The following is a 21,406-nucleotide window of genomic DNA, read 5'->3' as shown; positions in this document are numbered from 1 at the left end:
AAGGTTATCAATATATACTAAGTATAGTGGATCTTGCAAGTAAGTTTATTATGGTTTATCCTTTGCGTAAAGCTTCATCTATGGAAATTATCAATAAACTAAACCAATCGTATTTTCATCATTATCCTGCATGTCTAATTATATTAAGTGATAATGGTTCACAATTTAAATCTAAGGAGTGGCGAAGTTTTATTACCTCCAAGAACATCAAGCATATTTTTACTTCGCCATATTCACCACACGCTAATCCAATTGAACGCTACAATAAAGAGATTGTGCGTTTACTGAGGTTATTTTGCAAGGATAATCATAAATCTTGGGCTAAATATTTGACAAACGTTGTCAAATTGTTGAACAATTCATATTCTGAATCTATTGGTTTTACACCTGCGGAACTATTTTTACACGATCAAGTTAAAGATAATATAACTAATATTGTCGATTGGCCTGAGAATATTGAAGAATTATCCTGGAAGGCAAAATACTTGGAGCTAAAAGAAAAACTTAAACAACGAAGAAATTCTAAAAGTGTTCAAACAAGCTCTGGTACCAAAAATATTGTCAAAGGAGATTTAATCATGATTAAAAATCATGCTAAGAGCTCTGCTTTAAACAAAACTATCTACAAATTGTATGATTTGTTTATTGGCCCATTCTTGGTAATAGAAGTAAGAAATAATTGTGCGACTGTAGTTTCTCTAGATGGAAAGGGAACAAAAGGTACACAAAACCTAGAAAACATTAAACCTTTTAATTGTTCGGAGGAGAAAAGAAAGGAGTTGTTAAGAAATACTGATTTATGTTTTAATTGTACATAAGGGTTGAATTTGTTGTAATTTTGTGCAAAACGAGTTCAGTTGTTTGCATTATGTATTTTATTATCATGTGTAAACCAGCATGAATTTATTATCTCTGTTTTGTTGATCATCATATTATCTTTTATGTAAGAACTTATGTTTGGCTTCTATTCTCATCAGTATGGTGTATGTCAATGTATCAAGGAAAAGTGTTGACACGAATAAAAAAAAGGGAGAATTATACAAAGTGTGTCTGGAAGAATGATAAGAAGGAATATATATAATGTAAGTTGAATGTAATGTGGTTCGCATTTTTATTGAAGGGCTTCATTTGCACATATAGTTTCAAACGGAAGAAGTGCACTCGTGAAGAATAAAACCTTTTGAAATGAATGGTTATGAAATAGTAATGGTAATGAGATTGCAGTAAAGAAGAAATCTACTGAAGATGGCTGTAAAGAAGATGTGAAAGGAATGAGATTGCTGCCAAAGAAGTAGTAGAAGAAGAAGTGAAGATGATACATTGAAGATATACGTTTGAAAAATATATGTATTTCTACATCAAAGTATGATGTCAAGGTTTTCAACCGGAGGAGGAGGCTATTGCAACAGTTCTTTAATTCAAAGACATTTTACAATTATGTTTTGTTATTTAGTTTTGAGCATAATCTGAAAAGAATGAAGAAAATTCTGTTGTGCTACTCTGTTCAATTTTGATGTTATTTTGTTTGTTACTCGTTACTATAGTGACTGTAGAAATTGGTTAATATACTAATGTGATAAGTAACATTTGAAAGTTAATTTTATTTAAAATATTGCAACAAATTGCTCCACACTGGGGACAGTTGCAGCGTAAACCAAATTAGGAACTCCGAGGGAAAAATTTGCAAGCAACAGTGAAGCATGGGGTTGGTCACGTAATGGTTTGGGGCTGCATGTCGGCCCAAGGCGTTGGTAAATTGGCTTTCATCGAACAGACAATGGACAGGTACCGTTACCTTGATATTCTGAAGTCAAATCTAAAGACTAGTGCTGAAATGATGGGCATTCGTTGTAACTTTATGATTTATCAAGATAATGACCTGAAGCACACTTCCCGCGTAGTACAAGAATGGTTATTGTACAACTGCCCAAAAGTGCTCCATCCTCCACCGCAGTCTCCAGACTTGAACGTCATTGAGCACCTCTGGTGTAAGTTGGAAAAAGAAGTGAGGAAAACACCTATAACCTCGAAGGCAGACCTCAAGGAGAGACTTCAACATGAATGGGCCAACATATCGCCAGTGTACACCAGAAAATTGGTAGAAAGTATGCCAAATCGTTTATCCGAGGTGTTAAAAATGAAAGGGATGCCTACCAGATACTGACATTTCTGTTCGTTGCTTTTCAAGCGTGTTTTCCTGTTTCTCCTTCCATGTGTCCGAATAATTTTGTTTAACCCACAAAAAATGTTTGTTTTGTTTAATGAAAATATTTTACTAATATATTATATTAAACATAATTGAAGATAATTAACAGTGTGCTCATATTGTGTTTTGTTTGTTAAATAAATATTAAACATTTATCATCGTATTATATCACGACTACGTCAGTAAATATTCAGAAATCTTATCTGTCCGAATAATTATGTGACTCACTGTATGTTCTTTCAGACAAGCAAGATAAAATACATTCAAATTTATAATTAATTTTATTAAAATTGTGTACATTTGCATTGGCATCAAGGTTCATATACAAAGGTCAACTCTTTAAAATTGTTCAATGTATAATATGATGCATTCTTGGTATTTTGTATCAACATTAAAAAAAACAGGTAATTGTAATCATTACATAAGTATATTGTGATATACATTGTAAAATAGCTATAACAAAGCAAATATGTACATTTACTACACAAACATTCAAGCTGTTAAGCACTTATTGACAAAAATATAAAACAGAAACAATTGAAGATAAGACATGCTAAAAAAATCTTGCTTGAACTAGTTGCTCTGATACTAGTTGTCTGTGACTTTGGACCTCTCATGATGGAACAAAGATAAGTACAAATGTGCCAATGTGGGATGGATATATATTTGTACAATTATTGTTGCTTTTAAAGCATTAGAGGTGGCAATTTAATGATAAATTGGATGTTTAAGCTATATAGAATCGTTTTCTGTATCTTGAAAGAACTTTGATTATGGTGTAATCTTTCAAAAGAGTGGTAAGTTGTGGAATGACACTCATATGTATAAAATATGCCATGCTGAATTTGAAGCAGTTAATTGGTATCTGCTTTCATCTCCATTAACAAGCAAGGTTACAAATTCTACAAGACCTCAAATGGATGCTTTGAGGAAAATTATATCAAGTGACACACATATATTCTACATTTGGATGTGATTTAGCCAGATGCTGAGTTTTAAAATGTATGAAAAAGACATACGCTACCTCTAGAGGGAATAATAAAGAAATATTTTCTGTATTTCAATTACATTTATATGTGATAATGGTCTTGATAACATTGCATAATTTGATGATGATGTAAATTTTGTTTTTCTATTTTTGAACAATATTTTTTTCATAAAATTACTTATAATTGTTTCAGCATAAATATAAATGTTGTTCCTTAGTTAAATGTAAGTTGGTATTTCCTTTTCATCATAGAACCATAGCTTCCTACTGTGCTATCACTTTAGTCTGAATTCTGACAGGTATATATCTATAATGATGTACCAGTCAGGATTTCAAATTTAGCCAAGGTTATTTACGAAGTTAATTAGCGAGATGGATTAACTGAATTGGTTGACTCCACTGTCTTTTGCTTATTTCACTTTTGGTAATAGGTGTAGATATTGCCTCTCACATCTTTTCATCTTCCAAATTTATCATATTAATTACTAAGGTGTAAAAAGTTTTTGTTCCAAGTAAAAACAATCATGGATGAAAGGCAGCTGTGGAGTTGTTTGGAAAAAAATCAATGTGTTTTGATGGTCTGTGTGGCATTTATCGAAATGATAAAAAGATTGATAAGATTTTATGCATTGTGTGAATTACAGATGACTTTATGGGATTAATTATGGCATATTCATAAAAAGTATGTTTTTTCAAAATTACAAGGCATACTGGCAACATTTGTCATGTCAGTACCAGGCATGCTCGACATCTGGCTATTATTCAATCAATGCTCAGAAGTAAAAAAAGATTTGAAATTTGTCGTAGAGAAAGATCGGTAGGTTAGGTTCATGTAGAGCATAATTTTCTTATTTAATGTTTAAGAAATAGCCACATAGATAAAATTAATACCCAGTGTAAGCTTCATGTGTATATCGCTTTTTATACAAAAGTTACATACGTTCGAAATCTCGGTTGTGTGACATTTTGGACACCCTGTATAATGGTCTGGGAGGTCCCATAACAAAGTATACAGGGTGATTCTAAAGGTATAGTACAAACGAAAACCACAGATACCTCCCATGAAATAGAGACGAAAGTTCCCCTTCCACTTTGCCGAGAGATGCCTCCGTGAGGAGCTAGACAATGCCGAAAACGTGTGAAAATGAACTTCACACCTCTGTACAGCCAGTACCAGTGAAGATAGAAAGGCGGAACAAACAAAGTCAAAAGGAACACCAAAGTCGCCCATCCGAAAAACACTAGGCAGCAGCTGCGCAACGCATGCACATGGGGTTCCACAAAGGAAATAGGAGTGTCCCGCAAGACAAGTGAAGGGAAAGGGTAGCGATCGACAACGGTAGGGAGAAAAGAAGTTATGAAGCATGAAGTAACAATTGCACAGCGGGAAACAAACACCATGACTGAAGCAGTGCAGTCGAGAAAAGTAGTGCGGGGTTGCAGAACCATGGGAGGACGACGTAGGATGTAAAAACACAACGAGAATGCAAGCAAAGTGGTCCGTGACACTCGACAGGCAACAGACGCGTACATGGTTCGGGGCAGAAATGGCGGTGCAGCGCAAGGGGAGTCCCCAAAACACAGTGGGGAGACACCGCAGCAAGAACAAAGCACGGTGCAACAAAAGAGAAAGAGGACCGGACGGGGAATGGTACCTGCCAAGGAGACAACAAATGCGGGACGAGGGATTCCCCGTAGCAGCACCGAGGGGATGTCACACAGAGGTCGCGTGCCAGCAAGACAAACACAGCAACTACGGGCACAGGAGGTTATTGCTAATGAAAGGTGCACGTACAGATAGGACCACGTACCCCGTACTGACGTTGTAACAAACGTCGTGATGGAGCCCAATCAGCCTCTTAGAAATGAAGCCGGAGGCACATCGCTGGGTGGGAGCGGGCGAAAGGCTGCTGGAGTGTCGTATGGACCCCACCACTCCGTACGGTGGACGACACTAATGGACGAGGTCGGAATGTTTCCATCCCGATCACTAGGTCCACCGTTCCCAGACCTGACGCGGCTGCTTGCTTCCGAGCGCAACCCAAGCCGAACAACTCGAGTCCCTCCTCGGCCGCAGCCTTCCGCTCCGAAACCAAGCATGGCCTCACACCACCGCAGCCGCACACTGCTGCGTGGGTGTGAGACCGGGCCAAGCAAGGCTGGACAGGTAAACTGCGTGGGACAATCGTGTAATGAAGCTACGTGGGGGTATGCACGTCTGTTCAACTGCTGGGTTACCCCACATTGGTGTACACAAACACCACATGATCGTACGTAGTGCTCCCCGTCGGCTCGAGCAAGACGGACGAAGTACGTGTTGTGGGTGAATGGGGCAAGAATGAAGGACGCTACATGTGTTCCACGATGACAAGGCCCCAGAGTACGTGGCCCCACCTGACGGCAGTGGTCAGGTAGTGAAGAGCACAGGCACGGGTGGCTCAGGAACGTCAGCTGATTGTACCACAGCACCGTGCGGACGTGTGGGCTGATTGGAAGTGCAGCGTCAGGGAGCGTGTCAGTGAAAGAGCCGGTGCGGTGGTGGTGTGCTTGACGTACGACAGTTGAGTACGTTGTTTCGAAGCCGTTGTGACCAGTGTGTGTGTGTGTGTGTGCCACCTGTGCACTGCAGTACAGTATTCCATAATTGGCACTATCCTCACCATACCATTTAACGCTACACATTTGTAGAACTGAGGGACATGCATTTTGTCTACTGCCTTGCAGATGGCAATGGCCGAGCAGCTGCACACCTTTATCGCGGACGGTATCCGGAGAGGCGACAACCCGACAGCAGGTTGTTTTCGAACGTGCACCGTACCCTTGGTGAATCGGGTGTGTTACGTGCAGGCCATCATGTCGGTCACCCAAGACATGTGCGCACCGCAGCGGTCGAGGAGGACGTACTTGCTCGCGTGGACGACACACCCTCCACTAGCACCCGTAGCATTGCACGTGCAGTGGGAGTATCACAGTCGACAGTGTGGCGTGTCCTTCATGATGATCTGCTGTATCCCTATCATCCACAGCGAGTCCACACGTTGCAGGCTGGGGATTACCCACGACGTGTGGAATTCTGTCAACGACTGTTGCAGTTTTTGTACCGACGATCCCCGTTTTTTGCGACATGTGCTTTTCACGGACGAGGCAACATTCACCCGTGAGGGCATCTTCAATTGCCGAAACAGCCATGTGTGGGATTATGAAAATCCACATGCAGCAGTCGAGGTGCACCATCAGACCGAGTTTGCAGTGAATATCTGGGCAGGTATCATCGATGAACAGATTATCGGTCCATACCTGCTGCCACCACGTTTAAATGGCCGCTTCTATCGCACCTTTCTTGCATCAGTCCTTCCAGAGCTTCTAGAAGATGTACCCCTCAACGTGCTACATCGTATGTGGTTTCAATTGGATGGAGCGCCTGCACATTTTGATGGCACAGTGCGAACCCTTTTGCACCGTACCTACCCACAGCATTGGATCAGCAGAGAGGGCTCCGTCCCCTGGCCCGCCCATTCGCCTGACCTCACACCAATGGATTTCTTCTTGTGGGGCCATGTGAAAACACTCGTCTACGAGACCCCGGTGCCTGACAAGGAAACATTGGTAGCGCGGATACTTGCAGCATCGGCCGAGGTGTGTACCATGCCAGGGATTTTTGATAGGGTTCGCCAGAATTTCCTGCGATGCTGCAATGCCTGCATTGAATGTGGTGGTCGTCAATTTGAGCAACTTTTGTAACAACGTAATTCCGGGTACGACTACGTACTACGTACTATTCCTATCTGTAAGTGCACCTTTGCGTGGCAATAAACCTCCTGTGCCCGTAGTTGCTGTGTTTGTCCTGCTGGCGCACGACCTCTGTGTGACATCCCCTCGGTGCTGCTACGGGGAATTCCTCGTCCCGCATTTGTTGTCTCCTTGACAGGTACCATTCCCCGTCCGGTCCTCTTTCTTTTTTGTTGAACCGTGCTTTGTTCTTGCTGCGGTGTCTCCCCACTGTGTTTGGGGACTCCCCACGTGCTGCATGTGTTTGTTTCCCGCTGTGCAATTGTTACTTCATGCTTCATTGCTTCTTTTGTCCCTACCGATGTCGATCGCTACCCTTTCCCTTCACTTGTCTTGCGGGACACTCCTATTTCCTTTGTGGAACCCCATGCGCATGCGTTACGCAGCTGCCGCCTAGTGTTTATCGGATGGGTGACTTTGGTGTTCCTTTTGACTTCATTTGTTCCGCCTTTCTATCTTCACTGGTACTGGCTGTACAGAGGTGTGAAGTTCATTTTCACACGTTTTCGGCATTGTCTAGCTCCTCACGGAGGCATCTCTTGGCAAAGTGGAAGGTGAACTTTCGTCTCTATTTCATGGGAGGTATCTGTGGTTTTCGTTTGTACTATACCTTTAGAATCACCCTGTATTTGTAAATATGTGCCTGTGGCTGATGTTACTAAAAATGTTATGAGCAGGGCCCGGGACTTTATGTCCTATAAAACTGTACATTATGTGTATAATTTTGTCATAAAAAATTTAAATTGTCAGAAAAATGCAGAAATATTCCCAGTAATGCCAAAAATATGCACAACAGTACTTTCAAATTTCTCATTATACGGGAAGTCAGCATCTTCCAGGGAAGATGAACTAGGCTGGGGGTTGGGTTTTAAATGAAGTCAGAATCCCTTTAACCAAAGAATTTAGTGGGAAAATACTGAGATTAACATGAGGTTCACTGTAATTATATTAAGTTTCATTTCCTATTATGTCAAGATTTACAACTTTGTGGAAACTAAATCATAATTGGCAACTCGCTTCAGCTATGTATTGATTATACACAAACACAACTTTTTTTAGGCAGATTTTGATGTTTCGCCATGTATAAATTCTGCAAGACAGAATCTGTGTCTGTGGAGAAAACATCACTCCAAAATTCTGTAACATAGCTCCTCAGTCTCACCACAAAGATTCATTTACAGGAGACATTCTATTCAGTCTCACTGATATGTGCCCGACTCAAAAGACAAGTGATCTTGAGACTCCCGAACGCGATTGCCGATAGAGTAGGGGCTGTAATGTACTGAATGTTATTTTTACTTTTGACTGATTGTTGTAAGAAGCGAAAAAAAAAGGTAAAGAAATGAAAGCAATTGAAACTTGTTTGCTTACTGCCTGGTGATTTTCATGCCTGCACAACAATGACGGACATCCCTTTTCGTCAATAATGTTTGTGCGGCTATCTTTCTTGGTGGGATAAAAAAAGGGAGATATTATTGTTTTATACTAGTTGGTAAGAAAAGACGGCATCACTTTAAATTTTTTTGTCCGTAATTTTCTTATCCGCCTTCGATAATATAAACTATCCGTTGTGCTAAAGGTACAAATAATAAATTTGTGAAATAACCGATTATATGCAAGAAAGTATACAAAAATATATCTCATTATGAGAAAATTGAAGAAATATGTTGTAAAAATGTGAAATAAGTAAAATATGTCAAAATATGCCTTATCAAGTTTATCTATTTCGGCTGATTTTCATCAGATACGTAAAAATCTCACCCCAGTATTCGATCTGATGCCAAATAAAAAATATGTTATAACATAAAGTTATGGGCCTAGTTATAAGCTTATAATTATTTACTTAATCAGAATCTTAGTGTGTTTGTTGAAATGCAATTCATGTGTGAGATTGTGTTTTACATGCGTATATGTGCATTGAGACATGACATATAGTTTGTAAGAAGTGTTGTTAATGTGTTACAGGCACGGTTGGCCCTATAGAGCACAGGATCAGTGAACCCCCAGTAATATACGATAATCACCTCGAGAATGAACAATAAACAATGTCTTTACATTTTCACATTATTTCGCTAAAAATTCTACACAATAAGTCATGTATTTGTGCCCGTAACACGGCGAACTCCTTTGCTGAGAAGAAGAAACCGCGAATCAGCCACCCTGATACAGACCCTCAGTTGAACCCCCACAGGACAGCTCGTGCCATTGTGAAAGCTTCGTGCGGTAGCAGAAGCTCGAGGAAGGTATAGGACAAAATACATGGAAGATGATGTTGCAGAACCTATGTCTCCACCCAACGGTCATGCACAGTTCGTTCTCTCGCAGAAGCCGCGGGACAAGGCTCCGTTCTCGCTGCTTCCTCCCTTCCAGTGTTGCTGTGTGGGGTTCAAGTTTGAAGCGCACACATTACATATTCAATCTTCTCTTTGTGTCATTTTTGCACCGAACTTCTTGGAATAAATGCAAGATTGTGGCAAAGATGGATGAGTGGAAACAAATAAAAGCTGGAATTACATGCAATGAATTAAAATAAAGGAGATGCATTACCAAAATAGCTCGTGCATGCATTCAGGGGTTTTTTCTTAAAGGTGGAAACACTTCGGGTTCGCGAAAGAGAAAGAATGGCACGAACACGTGACTCGCTGTCGCTCAGTGTCAATCGTCTCAAGTTAGTTTTTGAAGTGCTTGGATACTTGTTGGAAAGTATTAAGTGATGCTGCGAGTGAAGCGAGGGATGGACTTTACCTAGGTTATGTCATTTGATGCAGTGTAGGCGTTGCTGTCCGCGCAGAAATGCACATAATTAACGTAAACAAAATTCCTTGTCCACTGAAAAAAAGCATGTGCTGGTCGACCAGCCCCGAATTTGAACAAACCTGTCGCGTATCAATGAAAGGGTCTCAGGTTCGATTTCCAGTATGCACATGCCATTAGTTGCCATTTCCCTTTAATAAATGTAGGACCAGTTCTGATTAGTCGCATGGACGTCCGGAAGGGCAAAAGGGGGTGGCCCCCGATGAAAATGGGATGTAAACCAAAAATTATATATTACACGCATATAATTTAATTTCAGTCACAGTAATTTTTGGTAATTATTATAAAAGCCTTGCAGTAACTTCAGACTGAAGGAGTGTTTTTTGCTCCTCCTGGGGAAAAAAATATATTACTTGCCCCTACTTGAGGACGTCCATTCCAACAAAACTCAACTTTTTTCATAAAGGCACAATTTATTGTAGTTTCAGCCCTAAATTTATTCGCACACCCCTAATACAAAACCTTATACTCCCAGATAAAAACAATTCTGGACAAATCTTTTAAGCCCTCCCCCCATCCTTTTGTTAGGCGAAGGAAGTTTATTATGCGGAAACTGAATATATGTCACATGACTTCAGTGAACCCCCGGGTAAATAATGCATGAGCCGTGCCTGATGTGTTAGTCTGAAATATCTAACAATGTTTATACTTTTCCTCACTTTCTTTTAAGTACATGCAATCCAGTTAATACAAGTGGCTTAAAGAAACCTATTGACAAAGACAGCATAGAGGAAGCAGAAAATCATCCTTGTTTGTGCCCTGCTGGTGTCATGGTGTGTCCTCCAGAGTCAATGGGACCTGTACCACCACAGACACAGGTGAATTCATCGTATTAACAGTGTTTTTACATTATGATAGGGGTGAGCAAAAATGCCACTGTCAACTAGGGCTTAACTGTTATTGTTGCAAAAATTTGTATCAGTTACCACCTATACTTGAAAATTGCTACATTTCAAAATATTTCAGAATATGTGTAAATTTTCATTTACAAGGGGATGTCAGTAAGTAGGTCACAAACTGATGTGGGATAGATGAAAATAGTAGTGAGTAGTTTCTGAAGGTGTCATTAGGTGGCAGCACAATCCAGCTTGATGATGTTCACTTAGCGGTCGCTAGATAAAGATGCAACCATGGGCAGCTCAGTTTAAAAATGAGAGCCATCCTCAAGGAGTGTATATTAGGAGGTTTCAGATGTAAACCCTGGTTAAAGTTTGAGACAGTTCACCATTCTTCATCACTAGTGCAAGTAACCAAAAAGAGAGAAAAGTTATGTATAAATAAGTGAAGCAGACAGGAAGAAAGGGACTGATTCCAGTAATGATATTTAATGGATTTTGATACATTACTTTTCAAAATAACTACAGTGTAATTTTTAGCTTGCCAAAAGGTAAAATGTCTTAAAAAATTATGCTTGAACATTATAAAAATCTTCTGAGATCCTATACTTACACTTTTATATGTCCAAAACATGAATAAAAGCAAATGAGGTTTGAAAATATTACAATAAATTAGAACTGTAAAACACATTTTTTAAGATTGATCCTTGTAGGAAAAGAGTATAATTGTGTTTTATTAAAGATGCTAAAGTTACAACAAGACGCCCACGTTAGAATGTGCTTAAATACCAGATTTTAACCAATTTTGATACTGGTTCTAACACGAAATGTGAAATAACACACTGCAATGTTCATTTTCATGTTTCTGAAAGGTGTAGGGTGCATTTTCCTACCATGTTTGGTCACGAAATGACTGAAAGATGTGAAATAAACTGAGAAACACAAAATTTGGAGTTTATTTACATGACACAGTCTAAAGTGTGAATTATCCTGTGAGCTATGCAAATCACAGAAAATTGATTAATTATGCTGCAAATATTTGAGAAGCAAAAATGGACTCCTTAATACAGGAATAAACTTAATACTCTGATAACAACGTAAATGAACTATTAGAAGGAAATGTGTATTTTGTGTAAAGATTGTAGTTTTTTAAATTAAATTTAGGGTTTTAATCACCATTTTAACACTGGAATGCTATTTTATATACCGCTTTTGATCTCAAAATGTCCTTTGTTTTCGTACTGAAATCTTTATCTTTTGTTCACCATAAATATTTTTCTCTATGTGTGTTACTTGTATATATTAATGCTACATTAATATGTTTCAGGGTGCAACAGGTGACATTTTGAGGAATTTGACAGGAAGAAGTATATCTGACTGGTTATTGAAAACATACGATGACTATAATCGGTGAGCATCATAAGTTATAATTTTCATCTACAAAATTAATCAAATTCACAACACAAGCATGAATACCTTAGTAATTCAAAGGAGGAGGTTACAAGAAATCATCAAATTTTTAACTTAGCTCCCACCCTCTGGAGAGAGTAGTGGCAACTAGGGAATGGAAATGGTGCTGTAATGTTGGCTAAATCTATGCTTCTTGCTAGTAAAAAAAAAAATACTGTGTGTGTGTGTGTGTGTGTGCCAAATCATAAGGTAAAAACAAATGCTTGTTATTTTCCATTCCAAGGTAAAAATTATGTTTGAACATTTCAAGCTTTGAAGATTAGGCACACACAGGAGATGGGTATGGAACAAAACAATGTATTGGGATTCTCTCTACCTTCCGTTATCTTGTACAGTGAGTGTCACGGTTAACTTGGACATGGAGCGGTGGCTGGCATGCAAACTGGATGCAACATCCATGTAACAGGAACTGCTAGCTATGTAATGAAATAAGCTCGAACAATTGCATGGACAGTTACAATTAAAATAAACACTTAACGTTGGTACAAGAGTTGTTGGAAATGTTGTCCTGTTTTCACACATTTATGGCATATTTATAAGAAATTTTCACTAATGCATCAGTTCCTCTTCCAAAATGCTTCAATTTCTCTGTTGATGTTTTCTTTCATTTTTTTAATGTATAGCTCCCAGTAGCGTCACGTGCCATACGAGTGTTTACAATAATGTTTTTGTACTGAATGCAGATTTACTCCTCTCATCTCATTTTCAACAATTTTCTCCTAAAATCACGCTATATTGGAAGTAATACAAGATTTTTTAATACAACTAACACCCTTTTAATTACGTTGTGTATAATTAGTAATGGCTAAGTCCAAACCAATTAGTAAAATATGCAATCTCAGGTATGTACAACTCTATACTACCATACTTCGTAATCTACTTTTTAGTACACAGATCATCTGTTAACCAACGACATTCATTCAGCATTTAAAGCACGTGCATCGTTAGCAGGACAGAGGGGAGGACGCATCCTCCAAAGAGTCCAGAAATAGTGTGTTATGTGCATGTAAGATATTTGGGTATTGTACAGAATGCCTCCCCCCCAATAACTAGGTTATGATGCTTATGATTGAAGTATCAGACAATGTGACAATGCTCGCTTTCCTCATGTTTTGTATTTTTCCTCGTAGCATCATTTTGACATGATTCAGAGAGATTGATTTTTGACCCTTTAAAGAAGGGGTTCCCAAACTTCTTGGCTTCACGGCACTATTAGTGTTTCATGATTTTTCCGCGGTGCCCAAGTCAGAATGTAGGCGTATATAACACTTGCAACGCTCAGTTACTTGTAAGGTTCCTTGCCATTAGTTAAAAAATAAGCACATATTTGAAATTGAGAAACATTTTTTTTTATGTAAAATGTACTAAATAAGCACATATTTGAAACATTCATATCATTGACTAACAATTCAGTGAAAATATTGGAACATTTCGCAGTGCCCCTGTAAGTCAATCACGGTGCCCCAGAGTGCTGCGGCACACACTTTGAGAACCACTGATTTAAAATGTACAGTAACATCGATGCATCATCGTGATTAACATATTTAGCATCCTTGATCTCATACATTACACGAAATGAATCGTTCCAGGGGCAGTATTTTGGATTCGAGTCGCGTGTATATGTGCAAATGGTAACAAACGCCCAGGATGTGTCCTTTGCCCATCCATGCATTCGAGTGAATTGATCAATTACAAGCACTGTGCGATGAAAAAATATTAACTTTAGCAATTCTCTTTTAGAACATATATTTATATACTTTTAAATTTATCTATTGAGAATGGGACTACTTGCTGATTTGCCCGAATAAGTGGCTCACGAACACACACTGACACATCGCATTCATTTGTTTAAGATCCGCCAGGTTTAGCGAATTCTCGCTAAAGTTTGCAACTATGTGGCGCAGACCTTTTTGAGTCCCACTAGACATGCCTTGTATATGCTGCGCTCTGGTGCCGAATGTAAGAAGTATTGCTGCTTGCATCAGTGTTCGCACAGCGCTGTGAACATTTTAGGGGTATAGTGGCCTACAGCCCCTTAGCTGTCAGCTCTATGCAACATGCACAGCAATTGTGTTCATCGCCCTCCGTGGAACACCGTAGGAGTCAGCGTTACCAACTACCTAGAAAAGTTATCAGGCATGAAAGAAGTCACGTCAGAGTAAATTGTGTGTATATACTCGTACATCAAAGTATTTTTTCGAATAAATAAATATATGTGTGTGTGTGTGTGTGCATTTAATATGTAGTAATTTAAGACATATACATGAGTGTTCACATGCTCATGCGAACATTATCATGCGACATGCCTGATAGCTTCAGGTTTAAATGCTTGATAGCTCGCCATGCAGACAACTTGGAAATGTCAGTTTCTTGTGCAAGGCACAGAAGGGATTTTTGAGGGGTATATTCCAATCGTACTCCAACGTAATCTAACTTCTCCTCAGTAAGCACATGCCATTTTTCCCTTGCTTCTTATCAAGAACAGACTCTCTTTCCCTAAATTTGTTCACAGTATCTGAAATCTGTCTGTGTGGAAGAGGAACATCTGGGAATTCTACTACAATACATCTTCTAACTTCCCTACAAGAATTCATAATGCCGTCAGAGTCATACATAAAAAATTGTTGTTTTAAATTGTACCTGTAGAGCGGCATTATTAGACTGCAGAAAAGCACCAGTAATACGTAAAGTAAAATAGAACAATCTAAAACACTTGTTAACACCTTACAGCTGTGGACTAAATGCCAACAGATGCGCTTTCATCGCACAGCGTGCTGGCCACCGCTCCTTGGACATGTCTGCCGTAAGACTCACTATACAGGGTGGCTCAATAAGTCACTTAACACACCCCGTACAAGGCCACTGTGGCATGGAACGTGAAAATGACGATGACCAATCGTTGCCTGGCCAAGGGGGAACCACATTGACGTAACCCGCATGGTCGGCAGCCATCTTGAAATCAACTTCAGAAATTTAAATGGGAAGGGGGTCGTGCGACATATCAAAATGGGCTAGAATTTCACCAGGAACACAACTGTGACATTTGTTTTCAGCTAACTTTAAATATAAGGGCGATTCCCGCATGGGAGAGTGACACATCCTTTCCTTTTTGCTTAAATGTTTATTGTTCAAATTATCGTTAGTATGTGATATTTATTGTTTAGACCAATCACTGAAAATTTCCGGATATTGACTTACCAGTATGTACATATCTTGTAGTATTGGTTGACATGGGAATTACGATTGTGTTTTGTCTTTACATAAAAGTTTAAAAGAGTGATGATGTGAATTGATTGTGTCAAGAGTAGCACATTTCCTTTTTCACTGATCTGAACGAAAATGCCACTAACACGTGAGGAACGGTTTGCAATCATATTGATGTCAGGGGAGAGAAGTACGCGTGACATTGCCGCAGACTTCAATAACCGCAATCCTGCAAGACAACCGGTGTCACATGTGGCCGTCAGCCATTTGCTGGCAAAGTTTCAAGATACTGGATCTGTGGACGACAAACTGCGATATGGACGTCCGAAAACAGCCAAGGATGAGGGTACTGCTGTAGCAGTGTTAGCATCATTTGCAAAGTCCCCAACCCGTAGCACACGGAGACTGGCGCTGGAAAGTGGTGTCAGCAGGGGTTCAATTCAAAGGATTGTACGTGACCACCACTGGGATCCGTATAAGATACAGCTGCAGCAGCACCTTAGTGAGGACGATCCAGACAGGCGTTTGCAGTTTTGTGAGTGGGCCATAGCACAACTGCAACGTGACCCTGCCGTCGGTAGCAAGATTCTGTTCAGTGATGAGGCTAATTTTTATGTGTTGGGAGAGGTGAATAAGCAAAATCTGTGGTACTGGTCACCCGAAAATCCACATTGGACAGATCCCTGCAAGGTGACGGGAGGTGGGAAGCTAATGGTGTGGTGCGGTACTTGGGGTTCCCGACTTGTTGGTCCATTTTTCATTGAGGGCAACTTAAATGCAGAGGGCTACTTGCTTCTGCTACGGGAGCAGATCTTACCATCCTTACTGTCCGAGGATGGGAGCTGTCCTGAATGGTTCCAGCAAGATGGTGCTCCACCGCACTATGGGATGATAGTCCGTCAGTACCTGGATCAACAATTCCCTCACCACTGGATTGGTCGCCGAGGGACTGTGGAATGGCCTGCACGCTCACCTGACCTGAAACCATTGGACTTTTAACTCTGGGGACACCTGAAAGCCGTGGTGTATGCTACGAAAATCAGGGATCTGTCCCATTTGCGCACACGCATTGTGGATGCCTGTACTGCAATAACTCCTGAGGTTCTTCAGAATGTGGTAAGGTCATAGGAGAGACGATTACACGTGTGTGTTGCGCAAGAGGGACATCATATTGAGCATGTGTTATAACTTTGCAACAATTAAAGTTAGGTGAAAACAAATGTCACAGTTGTTTTCCTGGTGAAATTCTAGCCCATTTTGATATGTCGCACGACCCCCTTCCCATTTAAATTTCTGAAGTTGATTTCAAGATTGCGGACATCAAGATGGCTGCCGACCATGCAGGTGACGTCAATGTGGTTCCCCTTGGCCAGGCAACGATTGGTCATCGCCATTTTCACGTTCCATGCTGCAGTGGCCTTGTACTGGGGGTGTTAAATCACTTATTGAGCCACCCTGTATAAAGATGACAGCAAATTAATCATAACACACTGTATCATGTATCAACACAAGTATAAATCTGTGGAATATTTTCTGAGCCAAAGCATGTTCCCAAAGTAACCATTAATATTTCATTACAGCCTATGTCCATATTGCATCTTTTCTCAGCCAAAATTTTAATTTGCTCTCCTCAATTGATGTATGTTCTTGTGATGTGGTGATCATGTTGCATCAGGACAGTCAATGTGGTGGTAGATTTTAGTGTCCTGACTGTATCAAAATTGCTGATGACATATTACTGTTGGAAATACATTTCTTGAAATAATATGAGAGAAGGTGAAAAGAGGTGGCCAAAGCTGGATCCAGTGTGCCTTAGTGGGATAAATGAATATCCCAGAGGATATTGGTGCAAATATATTGCTGGAATTACCATATATCACAGAAGGCATTTAATTGTTAACGATTTTTAACATTTACCTTTTTTTAAAAATAAATGCTAACAGTTGAACCTGAGTTATACGTATGTCAAGGTAGAAAAAAAATAATATGAATTACTGAGAATTACTTACAAATCAGATTTAGATACCATGCCATATCATTATTAAAATACTGTAATTGTATCTATTTGAGGAACAAGATGTACGTAATACAGCTTATTTCTGTCAAAGTGGTAAATTAATGAATCTATAAGTAAAGTTATTAAGTTTTATGTGGATAAGCGTCCACTTCCTGTGTACATTTTTTTTTTTTTTTTTTTGGTTAAGCGTGTAACATTTCCTCTTTTTGTTTACCTTACCGACCAGTAGCAACCGAAAACGTTCACTGAAGGAACTGCTGTTTTTTTTTTGTTTTTTTTTTATGGAACACTAGAAACGTCAGTCATCGGCATGTTTTTAACATGTGTAGTTTCATATCACGATTACGTACAAAAGAAAATGTCTCATGTTCTGAACAAGTGCGGCAAATCTTTCTCTTCTGATTTCATGCCACACCACACTCATCTTTCTCACAACTCAAGATCAAGTGCCACCATGCCCTAGTATCTTGTTTTGTGTTTGAAAATCACTTGCGTTTTCGTAACCACAAGAAATTTATATTTTTGTAGCTTGGTTACATACAAATCAACTGTATTTTATGAAAATTAGTACATATAAATGCATTACATACAAATAAGGTTTAATTAACACGTTTTTAAATTATATTTTGCCGGGACCTACAGCAATTTATGTATAAAACAGAATTACACAAAACTGAGTTACGTATAAAGCAGTCTCAACTGTAGTCCATTGTAACTATGGCATGGGAGGGGTTCATAGTAGGGATGGCCAAATCCAGATAAAACTGGATATCTGAATTATTGGGATGTCTGGGTTATTCAGATATCTTAATTATTGGGATATCTGAATTATCCAGATATCCAGATTAACCAGATATTCAGATTATCTGATTTATCTAGATACAGTAATCGGATTATCTGAAATATCTGGATATCTAAATGTGTGCATTATCTGGACAGTTGTATCATTTATCAATTTTACAGGCTATCTACATATTATTGTATTTGTCATGTTCGTATTTCACTGCACAGATTTTCTACAAATCTGTACTATCTGGATATCCATACTATCCAGATATTTAAATTATCCATTGCATCTGACACAGATATCGGATAACTAATATCCATCATGCAGATTTTGTGGCTATCCCTAGTTCAGAGAACAAATGGCGTAATTGCATTTTTGTGGATACTGAGTTACATGTGAAGCATCAACATTTCAGTTCAAGAAGTATCTCCTAAATTTAAAATTCTTGCTCACAGAGGCACCACTATGTGCTGTAGCATCTAAACATGGTACTACGTTATTTAAATGTGCCTTTCTCTGAAAACTGTCTTGAATGTAGTTGCGGCACTTGTGCTCTGAACCCCTCATAGATCAATGTACTAGAATTTTGCTTGAGACTATTCAAAGGTTCTCATCTGATTAAATCTGTGTATTAAAATAGCCACAATTGTCACACAATCATTGCCCAAAATATAAAAAAATGAAAGTTTTTCATAATTTATAATTATTTACGCTGTGTGTAAATGTCGTTCAGTATTTTTCTGCCCTACTGGAATCCAGAAAAGTATTAACTGCTTTTGGTGATTAAAATTGAAGCAGTATTTCTCCATACGAATTGGGAAAAATTATTTCATGTAAACTAATTCTTATAATGCATCCTTCAGGTTTGGTGGTTATACGTTTGGTGTGACAGACAACCTGAAGTTAATTCCTATTGGTAAAAAACCTACACCTACACCTGCTTTACTTAATGAACTTGAGATCACACTCTACAACAATATTAAGGTTAGTAATATGCATGTGTAAATTTGTGCAGTATTGATGTGTAACAGAATATCATGTTTGGTTTTTTGTAGGGATGTGACGAAGCTGAAAATTTACCGATGCCGATGTACTCACCGATAATTTTTGGAACCGATACCGATTCCGATACATAAGATTATTAAATAGAAATGGGATGTTATTTTCAGCATGACAAAAATAAATTTGATATGTACATTTCTATTGCATATCATATGTATATACATATATATTCTCAAGAGATGCGAATGTACATTTGCATCTACAAAAGGTGGTTATGTGAACCTTTAAGAAGAACATGGATTCTCAAAAGATTAAACATTAGTACACAAGCAGTTCTTTGAAATGCAAAATGAATTCCTGTTCTGCCAGATTCAATTTCAGAAACACGAGATTTGGAAGCACTTCAGGAAGTAACCTACTTCTTCTCTTATCGCAAATCTGTTCAGTGTTCAGCAACACTGAACACTCAATCACTGAATACTGATGCAGCAGGTATGCCCAAGTATTTTCTCAGCACTTGCTTCAGGTTTGAATATTCATTTTTGAATTTCCAATACAACAGCAGATCCTGGTTCAGCAATGTACTGTTTTATTTCCGATTTATAGTTAGGTTGATCCTCTGAATGAGTTTGTAACGATTTGTTGCAAGTAACTTAGCAAAAATCTTACAACTTCCAACTTTGTTGAAAAAAAAAATGCTCCGCTCAAAATTACGCGATGTATAATCGCTCATGATTTAATTCTTATAAGTTACGATAGATGGCTCCTATAATCACTCTCCAGTTATCGAATCGTAAAACCACGCCCCCTAAAATCAACGGAAGGAAATAGCATCTGACATGTGCTGGTAGAAGCAACAGTCGTGTTTTGCGTTTGGTTCCGTCGACTACTCTTTCGATACGCTTTAAATGCATCATCGGTAACAAAACTTTGAACATTGACGTTCTATACCATGTTACTTATAACACGCGATGAATTGCAAGCGATCCATAAAATACAGTTCCGGAACATTTGTTGAAAAGACGGTAAGCGCTATTTCTTGAATTACGCTACGTGTTACTATGTGGAAACGCGGATTGTGAAAAAAGTCCATTTTAACAGTCTGCACTTAGGAGTAAAAAATTGGCAATCAAAAATGTACTACGTTGGAACCCAAGCAAGACGTACGCTGGTCTAAGAGGATTTGACGACAAAAAAGTGAAGGAAGTTGTGCACCCCCTTTTTCCAGGACTACGAGAGAGGCAATGTGCAAAAACAAGGTAGGCAACAGTGGTTTTGTTATATTAGTGGTGAATTGATGTGCGATAGACAAAAAAGCATGAATTCAATATTCGATGCACGATTCGCGTGAGTTACTTACGAAGTGCGCCATATTACAGAAATAAAACTTTCCTTTGTCCAAAAAGACAAAAATACGCGTAATAGAGAACTGAATACGGCTTGTCGTAAAATAACTGTTCATCTCGATACCACGTTACCTGCCCCTCACTTTAAATAGATAAAAGGAAAACTCAAAATACGCGGGTGCAAAAATAGTGTATCATATCGGTTATTCTGCAATGTGCTGGCATTCACATTTGTATTAACTGGAGCAACGGTTGACATTTTTTGTAAGACACGTCGCAAAAAGGTACATTAGGTAATCGCGACGAAGTTTCCGCTAACGTCATTTCTCCTCACATTCCCCCCCCTTTTGGGTCGTTTAGACTTGGTTAAAACTTTGTTAAATTGAACGAGGCAATGTAACACTTAATTTGGGAATGAGCATCTAATGGGGTAGAACCTTTTGTACGTACCAATAAGATTTTTTTTTGTAATTTCTTGGAGACGTTTATTTCTTTTTCAAAAAATGTGGTTTTCGTCCATTTTTTTATGAATCTGCGATCACGAACAATTAGTAGTTATTTATTATAAATGATAAAATGAATGTTTTTTTGATTAACAAAAAAAAAAAGGAATGAAAGAAACTTAAAACTTGGACATATACGTGAGTCAAAATAAATTATATACCTTTTTGACTTACCTTTGATGCATTGTCACTTTTTGAATTTGTTGTTGAATTCATTGATTATTACTGAGCAGTTTACGCTCAAAACCATTGTTGATTGTTAGAATGCCAAAAATGAGTTACACTATTGTTATTAAATTGTTAAAATTGAGTCTTTGACTTTCTCTTGATACAATTTACTTTAAATACCTTCCCAATTTGCTACGGGCTAATACTTACTAGTGCGTAAGAGCGTGTATGGTACAGTAGTTAGCGATTTGTAGATTGCTTGAAATTGTGTAGTAA

The 21,406-nt window shown here is 38.7% G+C and overlaps 1 protein-coding gene across 4 annotated transcripts in view; it reads left to right on the top strand.

Moving 5' to 3' along the window:
• Positions 1-21,406, top strand: part of LOC145996028 (phospholipid-transporting ATPase ABCA1-like) — a 270,557-nt gene that overhangs the window by 170,790 nt on the left and 78,361 nt on the right. For all 4 annotated transcript variants that reach the window (XM_083132208.1, XM_083132210.1, XM_083132207.1 and 1 more), the window contains 3 exons: positions 10,468-10,615; positions 11,961-12,043; positions 18,975-19,095. In XM_083132208.1, the coding sequence (XP_082988334.1) occupies positions 10,468-10,615; positions 11,961-12,043; positions 18,975-19,095 (352 nt within the window). The remainder of the gene's footprint in view (positions 1-10,467; positions 10,616-11,960; positions 12,044-18,974; positions 19,096-21,406) is intronic.

The sequence above is a fragment of the Lepisma saccharinum genome, chromosome 12, assembly GCF_977018435.1.
Source record: "Lepisma saccharinum chromosome 12, izLepSacc3.1, whole genome shotgun sequence".
Lineage (NCBI taxonomy): Eukaryota > Metazoa > Arthropoda > Insecta > Zygentoma > Lepismatidae > Lepisma > Lepisma saccharinum.
This window is presented reverse-complemented; position numbering and strand designations above follow the sequence as displayed.